Below are 17,415 nucleotides of genomic sequence, written 5' to 3'. Positions count from 1 at the left end.
GATACTAGCTGTGGAACCCAGACGCCAGCCACTTCCCACTGTGGCAGGCTATGAAGGAGTCCTTGCCTATTTCCTCCATATTCCTATCCGTGAAATTTTGGCCCTCCTGCTTAATTTAACCTGACAGATTCCTAAAATATTTATTTGATTTTTTCTCTCTTTATACATTATTTTTTATTGTATTTTTTCCATTACTATTTTTATTTATTTGTTTTTTATTAAATCATTTTTAATTGTTCTTCTGTCACAGTTGTCCCGATTTCCCCCCTTTTCCATTTATCCCCCACACCCTCCTCCACTCCCACCCATCCCCCAGCCCCCTGCAATCACCGTGCTGTTGTCCGTGCCCATGAGTTCTTTCTCTTTCTTCTTGATTTGAAGTTAAAAATTAAAAGACAACATAACACCTAAATTATTAATTATATATATTTGTGTCTATATTACATATCATATTCATGTATATATGATATATATGACTTGGAAGAATTACTAAAGTAGATCACAGGGAACTCTATTAATTTATCCTCCACACACCAAATGCCTACTAATCTGCTCTTGCTATGATCAAAACAGTCATCACGAACACCATAATGAAAAATATCCACATGAAGAATCGGTCTATGACTTTCGCAACCTTCTTCCACTCACTCCCCTTGGTATTGGTGGCCTTGTGGTCTTTGAGGCACTTGGCAATGTATTCGATGTTCCTCGTCAGCACTCTGTAGCGCGCACAATAACTGTCAGCATCCTGTGGGTTCTCTCCCTGACACCGCAAGTCATTCTTTACGAGCTTGTTCATCTCCTTCTTTCTGGGGAAGCCTTTGTTTCTGGCCGTTTTCAGATTAGGCTCTGGAAATTTGTCATAAACCTTCGTGAGGTGGTCCCGCTCCCTGTCGCGGCGGGGGCTAAGGCAGTTCTCACCCACGTCGTAGACGAACAACATCCTGGACATGTACTTCAGGAAAACCACCCTGGCCCAGTGTGGCACTGGCCGGGCCTCGGCCCCACAGAAGTGAATATTCATCACCATGATGGTCAAGGCAGTGGAAGCTGTGATCAAGGCCATAGTGGCTATATAGTATTTTCCTGGAAAACATCAGCAACCATGTCAGCTTAAAACTGTCCTATGTTTGGCTCAAAAGACAAACACTTTTTCTAAGGAAGTTATATGTACTAATGGGTACCATTATACACTTTTGAATCAAACTCCCTGGGTTCAAATTCCAGCTCTATCGCTCACTTGACTTGTGGCCTGATATAAGTTGTACACATAACCCCACTAAGCTTTAGCTTCTTTCTCTGTAATAGTGAGTATAACAACAGTATCTAACTAACAGGAATATGGTGAGGCTCAATTAAGGCGATCCATGTAAAGCCCTCAGCACTGTCCCTTGTCCCAGGTTAAAAGGTTTATGAATGTTTGCTTAGATCATGACTTGAAAAACTTTCACTTTCAACAAACAAACAAATAATAAGTGATGTCAGCCAGTTTTCAGAATTGTCTTCAGACCTCATTAATGTGAAAGGTCATTGCTATTAGATAAGAAGAGACACTATGTCACTAAGTCATTAGTATGTGACTGCATAAAGCAAATATTCCTGTAAAAAAAATTAAGGAAGGAAGCAGCAAAAATAAGGGTAAAAATATTTAAATATAAAACAACAACAAAACAAAAAAAACCAAGAAGATGAGCAAAATCAAAAGCAAGCTATTTGAAAAAGTAATGAAATTGATAAAGTATTGATAAGGCCACTAAGAAAATAGAAGGACGTAGTAGTGGGGAAAGAAAGAGAGACAATACAAAAGAGGAAATAACAAAATCAATATTTAGAAAACAGTATAATAATCTTATCAATAGCTGTACGATGATACATTTGAAAAATCCTAGATGAAATTTCTAGAAATATATCAGATGTCAAATTTAGTGTAAGAAGAAGGAACACTTAACTAGGAACAGAATTAATCAAATACTTGTAATGACCCTCCCCTCAAATACTCTAGGGCCAAAAGGTTTAATAGGTGAATCTTACCAAACTTTTAAGACATAGGTAATTCCTTTTATTCAAGTTGTCACAGAAAAATAAAAAGAGGAAAAACTGCCTGGTTATTTTATGAAGTCAATTTAACCTTGATTCCAAAAATAATAAGAAAGGGAATATTAAGGCTATTTCACTTGCAGACATATTTGAGTAAGTCCTATAACAATTATTAGCTAACTAAACCAATTGGTGTCTTAAAAAGTTAATTCATCATGATAAAGGAGGGTTTAGTTCAACATCAGAAAACCTAATTCACCACATAAATGGAGTGAAAGAAAAAACTCTTGTGATTATCTTAGTAGACAAAAACAATGGATTTAATAACATTCATCATTTGTTTATTATTTGTTAAAAGCTCTGAGTAAAACTAAAATCAATAGAACTTTTCTTAGTCTGGTAAAGGCTAAGAGCCAGGTACCTAGATCAAATGTCATAATTAATGAAGAAAACACATTTGTATAAGACTGGAAGTACATTTCATAGGTGTTACAAATAAATTATGATTGTTAATACATATCCTCAAGATCTGTGTGCACCTTTCCTAAAAAATATACATTTTGTATTAGCACAGAAACAAAGGTAATGCCTGCAGAATTCCTCAGACATGTCCTGAGACATCTCTTTAGGAACAGCAAGCTTGCCGTTGAATGTCACTGCTCAAGAAGAGAGAGGGATCTACCAATTAATGTTGCTTCAGATAGGGTTATGATTGGATGCCATCACTGTCCATCATTTCTGCCTCTCAGAAGAGGTAATAAAAATGCCATTACACCTCTTCCTCTTTATTACTGGTAGAGTAGGGGGTAGAGAAACTTCTGTGTCTATTTTTTTAAAAGGTGCATGTGTGTCTGTGTTTTGCTTAGAGAGACATAAGAAACAAACCTCCAAACAGAGAAGCCAATGTAGTAATGCCTAAATATCAGATAATATAGGTTTCAGTAGAGGGTAAAAGGGAAATGCAATATTCCTTTGATATCGATCTCTATGTCTCTTGTTCTGAAATGTCTCCTCATTGCCTACTCTAAGGAACTAAAAATTAGGTCTACCTTTTGATTTAGGTGAGCATCTTTTACAACAACACAGCAGTGACATAGAGGCATTGGAGCTGAGTGGCATTGTTGGTGGCAGGGCATGGGTATCGAAGTGTTAGGGAGATCTCAGAACAAGGTAAGTAAAAAAAAAAAAAAAAAAAAAGCCACCCCCAGTTGGTTGGCTCAGTGGATTGAGCACTAGCCTGCAAACCAAAGGGTCGTCAGTTCAATTCCCAGCTAGGGCATATGTCTGGGTTGCAGATCAGGTCCTCAGTTGGGAGGCATGTGAGAGACAACCAATCTATGTTTCTCTTACATGTCAATGTTTCTCTTTCTTTCTTCCTTGTCCTCTCTCTAAAAATAAATAAATAAAATCTGAGGGGGAAAAAACCCCCACAGTAGTCCCCTGTTTACACTCCATCCTTAGAGGGACATTTCATTATTGCAGATTGATAAAAATGTGATCTACTTTAGAATCACCTCAGATTCTCAAATCTTGCCCAAGATTATTAAACTCTTTCAGTATAGGAACCTGCATTTTAACAAGCCCTTCCACACCTATTAGACCCGACAGAAATATGCCATTAAAAGTAGATGGTAGGCTTAAAAATCCAGTTTATCATTTCTATTATGTTTGCCACTATTCCCAAGAAGAGACCCCTTGCAAAGTGAAAAGATAAAAACAGTCACTGTTTTCTTGACACTTACCATATGCCAGGTTTTGCACTAGACAACAGACACATGAGAAAGCAGTTACATAAATTTTGCTTACGATGTAGCAGAGACTCAAAGATTAAGTAACTTGTCTAAGGTTGACCAAGGAATGAGGGAAGTCAGAGTTCAAATGTAGATTTTTTTGACTTCAAAATCAAGGCCTTAAACTATAAACCAGTGGTTTTAGATGTGAATGCAAAGCACCTCAAAATCACCCAGGAGTCTTATTAAAACAGATGCCAGCCCTCACTCCCAAAGCTTCTAATTCACTAAGTCTAGGGTGGGCCCCGAGAAGTTGCCTTTCTAAACCTATGCTGATGTTGTGGGTCTGGGGACCCCCTTTTGAGAACCACTGCTTTATACTAGATTGCCCCTCAGTCTTCCTTTGGGTCACTCTGGAGACCACAGACCAGTTTTGTTTCCAACAGCCACGTCTGTATTCAAAGAACTCAACCAAAGACACTAGATGAAGCATGGGACACACTCCACTGTGTGGAGTGTGAAGCTGGCCTAATTTTTACAGGTTTAAAGGCACAGATACAGCCCCAGTCACCACGAAGTTAGGCTCGAAGAGTAAGAAGCTTGAACTCACCAATGAGAGGGACATTTTCTGAGGCCGGCATGATCTCTGCCACCATGAGCTGAAATACAGTCATGGCTAACAGGATGGTCACTCCCAGGGACACCTTCTCCCCAGAGGCTGCAGGAAGATAAAAACTCAAGGGAGCCAGAAAAGATATGAGGACACATGGGATGAGGAGGTTGACGATGTAGAAGGAGGACCTCCTCTTCAGAAGGAGTGTGAATGTCACGTCAGGGTATGGCTCCGAGCAGCAGCCATAGGAGATCACATTCTTCACGGCAGGCATGCCATGGACCTCCCACTCCACGTCTTCAATGAAGTCGGAGAGGTCGCCACTGTCCAGGGCGTTGAAGATGTCCACCTGATTGCCATTGTAGGTCCAGGAGCCAAAGGTCAGGTTGCACTGCTGATTATCAAAGGGGAAGTAAGTGACATCCACCACACAGGAGCTTTTGGTGATGGCCGGTGCATCCCAGGTGATCAGCCCATCATATCGCAGGACCACGTTGGTATTCACAGGCTCGGAAGATTCGTCGTCGGCCCTGGAGGTTAGAGGAGGAAAATGAGAGCAGCTTGCTAGAGGAACCCACCAACTTTCCACTCCAGACAGCTCGCCGCCTGAGTCCATCACTTTAATGTCTTTGGCAATGGGCCACCATTCTCCTTATCACTTTGTCTTGAAAATCTGAGATCAACTCTAATTTGCTCTTCTCCTCTGTCTCCTGTGACTAGCGAGGGGCAAGTTGTCTGGATTCTTCCTTTAAAGCCCCTCTGTTCTATGTCCCTTCCTCTCCAGTCCCAGTGCCACTCTCTTCGTCCAGGTGCAGTGATTTACGCAACCAGTGTATGTTTACACAAAAGTAAGCCTGTCAAAGCCAAAATCTAAAAGGGAGGCTCTGCTTACCTGATTTTGTTAACTTTGAGCACAAGAACATTAAAATAAATTTTTGTTGCTGTCGAAAGATTTGTATGTGTCTATTATAGAACGTTTGGAAAACAGAAAAAATTCACTCACCCATAGATGAAGAGATAATCACTTACTCTGGATAAATTTTCTTTGTGGACATTTATGCCTGGCATTTTGGGGTACAGAATTTTTACTACCCTTTAGAAAATTACTCTTTCTGTGCCACCACTGCAAGGCAGGTGGACTGTTGATGAAGCCATAATAGGAGTTACGACTTCCTGTCCAGGAACAGCCAGACAAAGAGTAACTCTTTAGGAAGGGAGCAAGGGAATGCATATCCTGACCTCAATTTTTCTCCCTTTACTTGCCCACTGGTGCTCCCTATTTGCCAAAGCCAGAGGACAAAGGAGCCCACTATCTCAGAAGGAGTTTAAAGACATTCTTATTTATTCACTTCATGACCAATGTCCTATTCTAGATGCTCCATGATCTACTCCCATCCCCCTTTCCAGCCTCATGTCTCCCATGGTCTCACACTCCACCAACCAAGGCTGAAACCATAACAGATCCTGTGTTTCCCTCTTTTACTCAAACTCTTTCTTCCATCTATAATATTCTGCATGCAGAAATCTAATACATTGTTCAAGACCCGCCCCCTAACATGCTATTCAATGTCAACCGCAATTGAATAACAAAATTTAAAAATAAATAAAAATGCATTTTTAAAAAGACCCACCTATGATAAGCCTTCCCTTTCTCTCCAGTCAAATGAAATCTCCATCTTTGAAGGGCCATGGCACTTCATTTCTATGTTATAAGGAACTTACATTTTTACCCTATATTATAGTTTTTACGTACATTTCTTGTTAGACTGCTCCTTGAGTCCACAGAGTGAGTTTTAAATCCTAACTTATCCCTCAACACATTACAGAATGCCTTGCACATAAGAAAGGCAGACAAGAGGGGGCCTCCCCCAGAGGGGGCTGTAAGAATCCCATCCCCAGAGCTGGAGGTGCGGGGTTGTATGGGAGAGAACAGTGAGGGTCGGCAAGGTTTCACTCATCCGAGAGCCTGGAACCTCAGCACAGACGGGTACATTCATTTCAGCCCACAACCCATCCCTTGTCCACCTCCAATGTCTCCATCTTTCAAGAATCTCCTTTTTTCCTCTTCCACATTAAAAAGAAACCCCCTTTTCTTCCAAGGCTAACTTCCCTTGGGTGCTGTGGTTTCTCTCCTCCCAAGTCTCCTTCAGGATTTCGCTTCTCTTGGTCTCTCTTACTCTCTCTGGCTCTTCTAGTCCTTTCCCAACTCTGTTCCCAAGTATCTACTACCAACTTCTCTTCCTCCCATACTTCCCACCTCTTTTCTCTCTTTCCACAGACTGCTCTCAAGAGTAAGGGATACCTGCTGCCGCTACTTCCCCATCTTGCTTACTCTCTTGCCACTTGGCTTCCTCCTAGCGGGATCTCTTTCAAAGGTCATTCATGACTTACAAACGGGCAAATCTAAGGACAGCTTCTGAGTCCCTATCCTGTTCAACTCTTCTCAAGCATTTCACACTGTGGTTTGTTCCTAGACATCCTTTCTCCCTTAGTTTCTATGACAGCTCTGTCTCAGTTCTCCTTCTCCTCCCTTTATCCATTTCTTCTGTATTCTGTAAATTCTTCAATGAAGAGTTTCCCCAATTTTATCCTCAGCCATCTTCTTTCCTTCCTTGAGAAGTTCTACAAGGGGTTAAAGAGCTTCTGCTATCTCTGCTCTTGACCTCCTTTCCAGGTTTAAGTCTTGCCTTTGCAATTTCTTCATTGGTCATCACCATGTGGATGTTCCTTTGGTCCCTGCAACTGAACCGGTCTCACACCAAACTCGTCATCTTTTTTTCCAAACTTATTCCTCTTCCTACTCCCTTATTCGCAATCTCCTCTAAAAACTTCACTGTCCCCTCAGTCATCTAGGCCAGCGATTTTCAACCTTTTTCATCTAGCAGCACATGTAAACTAATTATTAAAGTTCTGTGGCACGCCCAAAATTATATTATATTTTTTGCCGATCTGACAAAAAATAGGTATAATTTTGATTCATTCACACTAGACAGTTATTATTGTGTTGGCTGTTGTCATTTTTTTTTATTTGACAATCTAAGGGAAAAGAAGTCAGTGCCCCTGACTAAATAGTCAGGTATTGCATGTTTTAGAAATTCTTGCAGGACACCAGTTAAAAATCACTTATCCAGTCTACTTAACTGAGATTCAAGGTTAAACTGCAGAAAATTTTTCTGAATACAATAGGGCATCCAATTCCTCACTAGATCTACAATTCAAGTATTAAAACTACCTATTAAACCCAACAATTAGAACTCTCTCATAATAAATGCCCATTTGGAATTTCTATAATCCATTCTTTCCCAAATCTAAAAATGTCAGAAATTCTTGTAGCCACTTACACTAACCATTATATTGGCCATACACTTACACTACAATGATACCAGAACTTTGACCCCCCAATTTACTTATTCCTTTGCTGATATCGTAACAGAGTCAGTATCTGTTCAAACCATTATCTTCCTGAAGAGCTCACTACTTCTTGGGAAAATTTATTGCTCAAGTTATTAGTTATTGTTTTTTAATTGCTTATCTTCCCTTTAATTTCTTTTCATTGTCTTGGGTTTTATCCTCTGGGGCAATTTTCTCTCTTTTCCCTGCCTTATTTCCTTTGTGATTGCCTATGATAGCCATCAAGTCTTCCCAAGGACTTTTCTCCTCCAAACTAAGCATCAATAAATTCAACCTCAACTCATATGCAGCAGCTTCCAGGCCTATGAGCACCCTGACCACTCCCTAAAAGTCTAGCTCCACGGATTTAGGCACTAACCGTGAATCTGGATGTTAGCTGTCTTCCTACCTGAACTATCTTTATCACACGGCCTGCATCACCTGCCTTATATGCCTCTTTCCTCTCCCTACAACTGCTCAGACAGCCCATTTTGTGGTCTACAAGGTTCTGTACCAGCTTCTGGAAAGGAGTAATATTATCCCCTGGGATCAGAAGATTCTGTAGGTCCAGGGATTTTGCTAGAACAACCAGGGTCGGGGAAATGGTTATGATTGGGGGTCCCTCCTTCACCTAATCATGTAACTCTCTTCTATTCTCATTTCACTGGTTGAAAAAAAATACAAATGACATCCAGCCATAGCTACATTTAGAGTTTTCTCTAAATAGTAAAACTCTGGTGTTACTGAGAAAGAGAACACAACCGAACTGCCTGTGACGGGAGGGCAGGGAAGACTAAAGAGTCAACCTGGAGGAACAGAACCGCATTGATTAACCTGCGTGGTGAAAGTTTCTGTGCGTGAAAGGACAGGGATCAGAACCCACACATCTCAAGGGAAGGAGAATGGGGACAGAACCTACCAAAGCCACAGTAGGTTTGTGGGAGCCCATGAGCATGTAACTGCTGTCTCTGATAAGGGGGATCTGGGGTAGGCCTAACGCAGGTCACCATGCAAGTTTGCATGAAAGCATTTCAATACGAGTCAGTCACTGCTTCAGCCAATCAAAGCAGGAAGGAAAGGAGACCCAGCCTGGGTTTTCTCCATGAGGAACTGTTAGAACTTACAGAATGCTGTAAGTGCGCTCCATAAACTGTATTCTCTGATCACTCCCCTGCACCCGGTGGGTGAGAGGAGGTAACGGACTACATGGCTTATTCTCACCTTATCTGTGTATGCACACGGGATCATGGGCAGGCAATGAGCTGGGATGATAAAGCGCAAGCACTTGGATGTTATCTTGCTTGGGAAGGAATGTGGAAGATTCTTCTGGCCACTCAGGTGGGGAATGGTCAGCAGGATCAGGGCTATGATTCAAGAGGTCATGACCCTCAGATGATCTCTGTGAGTAAAGGGCAAGACTATAATCCAGGCTGCAGTTCCCCAGGGCCACTTGCTGAAGGGACGCTCATGCCCACTAGCAGGCTGTGTCTCTCTTAGGGGAGCTCAGGAGCTACCTGCCATTCACCTTGTTCTGAGCCAAAGACAAACCTTCCCCAACCCACAGAAACGTGAGTTCCAGAATAAAAAGAGGCAGAGCCTCTTTCACAATGAGTGGAGTGACTGAGCATGAATTGTGACAGACCAACCTGGTCCCTTCTCAAAATGTGGTCCATGAACCAGCAGGGCTAAAATCTGGAGCTTATGAAAACGCGGAACAAAAAACTCTACCCAGGCCCACTAAGCCAGAATCTGTGTTTTAACCAGCTCTGCAGGTGATTCATGTGCACTTTACAGTTTGAGAAACGTAAGCCTTACCTACGCACTTACTCAAGGCCCCTTGCTCTGAGACCAGCCAGCTGGTGACCTTATAATCTAGTTCATCCTCCACTCCATGCAAGTCCACAATTCGGAGGCCAGCTTCTAGCCGGCCCATTCTGATTTAATCTTAGTAGTATCATTGTTATGGGCATGTGATCTTGGAGAAGGGAACGCCACTATTATGGGTTGAACTGTGCTCCCCAACCCCAATTCATATGTTGAAACCCTAGCCCCCCACACTTCAGAATATGACTTTATTCAGAATAGAGTCATTAAAGATGTAATTAGTGAAGATGAGGTCACCTTGGTACAGTAGGGTGGACACCTAATCCAACACAATTGGTGTCCTTATAAAAGGGAGTATAGGGACACAGACGACACAGAGAAAATGCCATGAGAAGATGAAGGCAGAGGTTGGGGTGATGTTTCTACAAGTCAAGGTACAACAAAGACGGTCAGTAATCACCAGAAGCCAGGGGAGAGGCCAGGGACAGAGTCTTCCACACAGTCCTCAGAAGGAACCAACCATGCTGACTGACACCTTGATCATGGACTTCTAGCCTGAGAGCTGTGAATTAACACATTTGTGTTGTTTAAGCTCCCCAGTGTGTGGCACGTTGTTACAGTAGCCCTAGAAAACTCTAATTAAATAAAACTGTATTAGAAAACTCTAGTACAGTTCTTACCTGAAAAGGAGAATGTAGCTCTAAGTTTTATGAGCTATTATTTTGTCATCTAAGATTTTATGACCATCATTTCAGGGCCTAGAAACAGGAATTGATACCCAGACATGTTTTAAATATTCATTTTAAAATTATGTTTACATTCTTTTAAATCAACAAGTTCATTCCTGAGAAACTACTGACTTGTGCTTACTTGTTATACAGGACAATGTCTGGCCTCCACACCAGGTCACTCGGGATCCTGATAGAGTCCAGTCCATCATACTGGTCTCGATCCCACGTGAGATACGCATCATGCCAGATTTGGCGGATCCATAAATAGGCAGTTAGAATTTGGTTTCTTTCATCCTGCACAATGAACCCAGATATAATTTTGTTCAGTGGACGCCTCAGCTGAATGCCCTTCATCTCTAGAACACTTGTTCTTCACACAGGAATTCCAAGAGCACTGTTCTGTTTTCAGTAAATAAGTGAGAGCTTTCTTGGTTTAAGCCCTTGATTGACTGCCAAGGCCATTTTTTTTTTCTGCTTCATTTAGTGTTCAAAATGTAAAGTGAGAAAATAATTAAGTCATCAGACCTTTGCATGAATGAATCAACTGCCCAAAATTCTCCAAAAATGATCAACTGCTGATTCATTTTGAATGAGAAAGTCAGGATATGTTATTTACAATAGACAGAAGAAAAGTCTTTCAGGTTCCATAGCTTTGTGTAATTAAACAGATATAAGCACTAAATAAGATATGTCATCTTAAAATACCACCTTCCTTTTTTTTAGTTGGAATAAAATTCATATAACATAAAACTCAACATTTTAACCATTTTAAAGTGGCTTTACAGTTTACCCATTCTGCGGCTTCCAGTATCTTCATAATATTATGCAACCATCACCACTATCTAATTCCAGAACATTTTGTCGCTCCCCTCTCCAAAAAACCCCCTAAGACCATCGAGCAGTCACTCACCGCCTTCCCCACCATCCCTCGCCCCCGGCCGCCCATGCTCTGCTTTCGGTCTCTATGATTTTTGCCTATATTGGACATTTCATAGAAATGTAATCACACAACATGTAAGACCATCTTTCCTTAGCTGATCTAAGGCTGGTACTGATAATGGCCAGGACAGGTGACAGGTAGTGAAATTAATTTTGTAGAACGCTTCCTCCCCCTGGTGTCCTCTTCCACCACCAGCTTAAACCCAGAGCTGTCTGTTCTCATTCTCTCTCAGATCCCCAGCTAAAACATCCCTTTGGAAAACACTATTCGTTTCCTTCTAAGCAATATGCCAAAGAGTCACTACTTTATGGTACTCACCATGTCCTTAATCTGAGAAAGTGTAATCTGCAGTGTGACATTCAGGACCTCATCTGTATCTTCTACTGGACGAAGAGCACTGGAATAATCTTCAAAAAGGTCATTAAACAACTTCTGAGCATATTTGCCGTCTGCTGTTTCTGCAACTGCTCGAAAAGAGAGTCCTGGATCAACCTTGAATGTCGTGTATGTTCCAAGACAAAGGAGAGCAGACTGAGGACTCATCCTCAGTTATGAGTCGGCATCCACTAGGGACAAGCTTTTGGTGGGCAAGAGTTATTCTTCTAGCATGATCCACCGGGATCAGCTAGAAGCAGGGCACACTTCTTCACACTTTGATCACTGGCTCTGTTTGCTGGCCTACCCCACCTCCCACAAAAGAAGTGGTCCCAAATGAGCAGAGATGGTTACCCACCCACTGGTCCCTTACCTCTCAGTCTGAAGGCAGAGAAGTAAATCCAACAGAAGGAGATGCAGGAACGGGGCCAGTTCATCTTTTCGCTGAGCCTCTGTAATTCCCAGTGCAGCTTCCACTTCCCTCAGTGCATGGGAAGGGCCTGGGCACAAAGATCCCACTCTGGGGCCGTCTTAGAGCAGCCAGTGGGAGAGTTCAGGCTTGCACTGCGCAGAGGGCCTGAGGGCCTGAGATCCCTCCTCTCCTGTAATCTGAGACTGGCGGCTCCAGCAGCTGAGATGCCCGGAGTCCCCGGGGGGTCAGGTCAGGCCGTGCTGCCCAGGGCGGGCCATCACAGCTGAGGGTCCCTAGCCACCCTCAGCAGGAATATCCAGACCAAACTGCCAAGGAAATACAGGTAGGCACCTGACACCTTCGAGATTCCATCTTAAAAGGATGAATACTTTCTACACCTGCAGCAAACACATTCAACCTGAGGCTAAGGGAAACTGAACAGGCCCAGCCACGGGGCAGCCATCTGGAAAGGCCATGCGGGCTTTGAGCAACAACTGAAGAGAAAAAGAGAAGCAGTTCCGTGATCTCAAGAACAGATTGGCATCTGCCTTTCTTCTCTGCCTTCCGCTTCTCACCCCTGCTTCAGTTGTCGCACTGGGCACAGATCCTGTGGGGTACGTGTGAGTCTATGTGTGACAGCTGTGTGGGGAGGGAGAACAGCACCCACCCCGTCAGGGAGAGCAGCACAGTGTTTTCTTCTCGCGTTGGACGGCCAGCCCCGGCCCTTCTGAGCTCTGCTGTAACACTGAGCCTTCCTGGACTCGACACTGAGAAGATGCTGTGCCCTCTCTCTCAGAGGTACTGGCATACTGCTTGCAAAAGCATTTTGAAAATTGTAAAGCATTAGGTAAATGGTGATTTTCACCTCTGATCAGCCTCGCAGATCCATAATTTTCATATTTACCAAGTCACCCAGGGTTTAGTAGCTCTAAGAAATGGTTCAAAAGCTACTAACCAAATCAGCATGAGAATGATGCATAAGTAATGATAATATTACCAAGGATGATATCCTTTTGCATTGAATGTTACTTCATATAATTTTACAGCTTTTTCTCATATGCGATCCAATTTTGCTCCCACAAAAGAATGTCAGTTTTCAATTGCCATAGCCTGCCCTCCTCATGCCTGGGGAGTCTCCCTTGGAAAACCAAATTAGGCTCTTTCAGTGGCCTGGAATCCAAGCAAGGGAAGTGGATAACTCTAGTTCGCCAGGTTACAGCTGGCAGATGAGTCACGCTGTCCCTCTTCAGGAATATATCCGCCGAATGGAACAGACACTCAAGCTGCCAGCTGAATGCGTTTCTTAATTGCCTGTGCCCTCGTGCTGATTATAAAGCATTATCTTCCCAACGCCCTAGGCTGACTCACCCATCAAATGACACAGTTCCTAGCACCCACGCATGCTCAGGCCTCCTTCAGCAAACTGTCTACTCTGGAATCTCAGAGACCGAAGATGCTTTTGAAATTGAATTGAACATCTCCTTTTCACATGAGGAGACTGAGGCCCAGAGATGCCCAGTTACTAGCTTTTCCTCGGCTCCAAAGCGGAGAGAGACAAAGAGAGAGAGGGAGAGAGAGGCCTGTAATATAGTGGTCCCGTAGCTTGCAAGACACTAATGGAAGAAGAAATCCATTGAATTCACTATTCAGAATTCAATAAGGCTAAAAATCAGGCAGGTATGCTTTAGACTGATTTTTCTAAAGTGTAGGCCCAGTCAGCTTGGTATCGGGGATGGGGCTGGGGGTGGAAGAATTGAGCGAAAAAGAAAAAAAAGAGAAAGGACTCATGGACGTGGACAACAGCGTGGCGATGCGGGGGGCAGCGGGCGGAGATGGGAGAGGGTCTGGGGGGTACATGGTGATGGAAAAAAAATTAATTTAATTTAATTTAATTTAAAAATAACAATAATCTGAATAAACCTCAGCCATCCAGAAGTCTGGAACCTCCTAAGTGCACCCTGTTTCCTGAGCACCCATTAATTTAGGGTTGGTCCTCTCTACTGGCGTGTTACTTCAGGTTCGCAGAGCACTGAACTGCTTCACTTCGGAAGTTCATGGCCCTCATGCCGGCAGCCCCCTTCCCCCACGTGCCAGCAGCTCGCGGGTAGGACTTCTGAACAGCGTTTCACCGCAGGCTGTGCAAAACCGTCCCCTGAGGGAGTGTACTCTGGCCAGAAAAAAGAGACCCACAATTCAGAGAATTTCTAGAATCCTTCCAGGGTCTACGCCTTTTGAGGAGCAGCAGTCCCTTGACACAACAGGGCAGTCCAACCATTTCAGATTTGCAAAGAGCCAAATCTTCCCCTATGGATCGAAAGGCGCTTATCTATTGCTAAGTATGATGTTAGGGTATCAGATACATTTCATAAGATCTTACTATTTTTTAAACACAGTTTCTATTATATAAGCAATTCATGTCCAGTGTAGAAATATTAGAAAGTACAGAAAGGCGCAATGCAGGAAAAGAAAGGTCACCCAGGAGAATCCAGCCAGGCAGGGAGAGCCAGGGTTTACATGGCAAACATCTTTTAAAATTGTTTACAGGACTGCGTTGTCATGTCCTTCGGATCTGGAAGGACAGAGACAGACCTTGAGCAGAACCTGTCTTGCTCTGTACGGATCACGAGCACATAGAAGTATTGAGGATGCTTCTAAATACTCTTTTCCTGGCCCTCTCTCCTCCCCTTGGGGGTCCCTGCTCAGCACTTTTTGGTTGAAGCTGCTGAGAACCCTTTGCCCATTGGGGTCGCGACCCCCAGAGCACCGCTGGCTCCGTCCCAGCAGGCTGATGGCAGTGTTCCAGGCCCTTGGAAGAGACTCCCTGCCTGACAAAGAAACCTAATGAATTCTTTTGCTAAGAGACCCTCTCCCAGTAGCAGAGCAGGAAGGGGGAGGACTAAGGGGTGAAGAGGACAAATACTTTCGTTCTGCTACCTGTATTTTTTTAACAAAAATTGCCAAAGTGAAGCATAGTGTTTTATAAATGATCCCCTCCCCCACAAATTAATACGGTATGAACATTTTTTTCCATCTCATTATATCTAGAATCAGAATATTTTTTAAAAAGAGTTTTAAACTTATTTTTTAGAGAGGAGAGAGGGAGAAGGAAAGAGAGGGAGAGAAACATCAATCAGCTGCCTTTTGCACATGTCCCAACCAGAGACTGAACCTGCAACCTACGTGTCCCCAGGCACGTCCCCCGACCAGGAATCAAACCTGTAACCTATCACTTTGCAGGACGATGCCCAGCCAACTGAGCCACTCTAGTCAGGGCTACAATCAGAATATTTTTAACCCATGAAGCGCTCTTAGAGACCATCTAGTTGAGCTCCCTCATTTTACAAATGGAAAAACTGAGGCCCAGAGAAGGGATAGATGGGAAAGAATTCTGACTCTCACCCTGGCTGGTGTGGCTCAGTGGATTGAGCGCCGGCCTGTGAACCAAAGAGTTGCTGGTTTGATCCCTAGTCAGGGCACATGTCTGGGTTGCAGCCCAGGTCCCCTGCACTCAAGAAGCAACCACACACTGATGTTTCTCTCTCTCCCTTCCCTCTCTCTAAAAATAAATAAATAAAATATTAAAAAAATATAGAATTCTGACTCCCTATTGAGAGCCCAGCCAGAGACCCACAGCCTCCCCTACGAGGCCGAGCTCCCGGCAGAGGGGAGCTGTTCTGGGAGCTCAGAGGTGTGACAACTGCTCACCGCAGCTCCCCGGCTTGCTGAAGTCTCAGCTGTTCCCCACAGGCGTCTGTGCCCCATGCGCCTCCGTGCCCCATGACCTACTTCACTGCTACCTTCTAAGTTTGCTGGATTCATGCTGGGCATGTGCCTTGAAATTAAAAAGCCAAAGTTTCTTTCAAGGAGTGGTCTCCCGATTCTTTCACCATATGCCAAGGTTTGGAGCAAGGGCTGGTGGCTGGGATGCCAAGCTGTGTCCAAAGGGCGACTCACTAAGGCAGAGCTGCTTTCTGCCTCTGTTTTCATAACCAAGAAAAGCAAATATCATGTCGAGTTTAAAACCCCGGAATCAAACTGCTTGGATTCAAGCCCACCTGCCTCTTCCTAGCTGTGTAATTTTGAGCAGATAACTTACCTCTCTGTGCCTCTGTTTCTTTATCTATAAAATGGGGACAATTATAATACTGCATGCCTCTTAGGGTGGTTTTGAGAACTAAATGAGTTAATATATGAGAACCCCTAAGAACAGCGCTTGGCCACCAAAAATGCTAAAGAAGTGATATTTAAAAAGCGGGAAATGTACATCAGCATTTTTAAAAAATGGACATGTAACCTGTAGCCACAGCTCGCTCTATCTATCCATCCATTTCTCACTCTCCTCCAACTCCATCCTATCTCTCTCCTATCTCTCCGTCTCTCTAACTTCTTGGAAGACCAGTTAGAGCAGGTGTCCCCAGCCCCCAGGCCAGGACTGGTCCAGGTCCATGGCCTGTTAGGACCTGGGCTGCAGAGCAGGAGGTGAGCGGCGGGCGAGCGAGCAAACTGGTCCCTGGTGCCAAAACGGTGGAGGACCGCTGAGTTAGAGGATAATAATTTTACCCGACAAGCAGTTTGTACTATGGGTGGGAGAATATCGGTCCTGGCACTTCTTTGCTGTCCTTTTTTATCGCAATGTTAATGTTATTGTCCACCCACAGTCTTTACTTAGCTTTGGAGTCATGTTTTTCTCCTCTTACCCACTGTGTGAGAGTTAGCCCATCTAAACCTATGATGGGGGTTGGCAGGCTTCTTCTGCCAAGGACCAGATAGTAAATATTTTCAGCTTTGCAAGCCATATGGTCTCTGCGGCAGCCACCCTTCTCCATGTGGTGCTGGGAAAACAGCCACGGGCACTATGAAAGTGAGTGTGTGTGCTGGGCTCTGATAAAATTTTATTTGCAGAAATAGGTGCCCGGCCATGGTGTGCTGGTCCTTGATATAGGTCTGCAAATCCTTAAATCCCCTTCAACAGGCTCAAGACAACGGCAGGAGGGCTCAGCATTCCTGAAGAAGGCAGAGTACGGCCCGAGGGAGAGCCAGGAGCCCAGCCTGAAGTGGGCAGACTCATGGCGAGGCCGCACTGAAGCTCAGCCAGTCACACGTAAACGGTGTCCCCGCACAGCCTCCCAGGGGCCCCGTGCCAGAGTCCTCGGGAGAGGGAGCTGTCACGCCTGAAAGGGGCCTTTCCGCGGGAGAGCCAGAAACACATGGGAACTGGAGAGCACGCAGCAGCCCTGCAGGACCCCCTAGAAAACAGGAACAGTGGGCTCCGTGGCTCAGTGTGGCGTTGGCACCAAAAAGCGTTCACGCTGGTGTGGGTCGATCCCTCCTCTTGTAACTGCATGTGTCTGGGTCACATTCTT

The 17,415-nt window shown here is 44.0% G+C and overlaps 1 protein-coding gene across 1 annotated transcript; it reads right to left on the bottom strand.

The window, feature by feature from the left end:
• Positions 1-544: 544 nt before the first annotated feature.
• CHRNA9 (cholinergic receptor nicotinic alpha 9 subunit) lies at positions 545-12,077 on the bottom strand. The gene is made up of 5 exons (XM_054582253.1): positions 12,014-12,077; positions 11,584-11,729; positions 10,465-10,619; positions 4,378-4,910; positions 545-1,086 (listed from the first exon to the last, which is right to left on the bottom strand). The coding sequence occupies exons 1-5, from the start codon at positions 12,075-12,077 to the stop codon at positions 545-547; spliced, it is 1,440 nt and encodes a 479-aa protein (XP_054438228.1).
• Between the last annotated feature and the right edge of the window lie 5,338 nt (positions 12,078-17,415).

The sequence above is a fragment of the Pteronotus mesoamericanus genome, unplaced genomic scaffold (assembly GCF_021234165.1).
Source record: "Pteronotus mesoamericanus isolate MK-2021 breed Mesoamerican mustached bat unplaced genomic scaffold, CSHL_Meso_final contig_68, whole genome shotgun sequence".
Classification (NCBI taxonomy): Eukaryota; Metazoa; Chordata; class Mammalia; order Chiroptera; family Mormoopidae; genus Pteronotus; species Pteronotus mesoamericanus.
The sequence above is the reverse complement of the archived record's forward strand: the minus strand, read 5'-3'. Positions and strand labels throughout refer to the sequence as shown.

What these genes read in the sequence shown, in the direction of transcription:
- CHRNA9 (XM_054582253.1), bottom strand. Translation starts at nt 12,077, where the DNA reads ATGAACTGGCCCCGTTCCTGCATCTCCTTCTGTTGGATTTACTTCTCT. An exon ending in CTCTGCCTTCAGACTGAGAG is followed by an intron (nt 11,730 to 12,013) that starts GTAAGGGACCAG and finishes CTTTTCGAGCAG; the next exon opens with TTGCAGAAACAGCAGACGGC. An exon ending in GACATTGTCCTGTATAACAA is followed by an intron (nt 4,911 to 10,464) that starts GTAAGCACAAGT and finishes TCTAACCTCCAG; the next exon opens with GGCCGACGACGAATCTTCCG.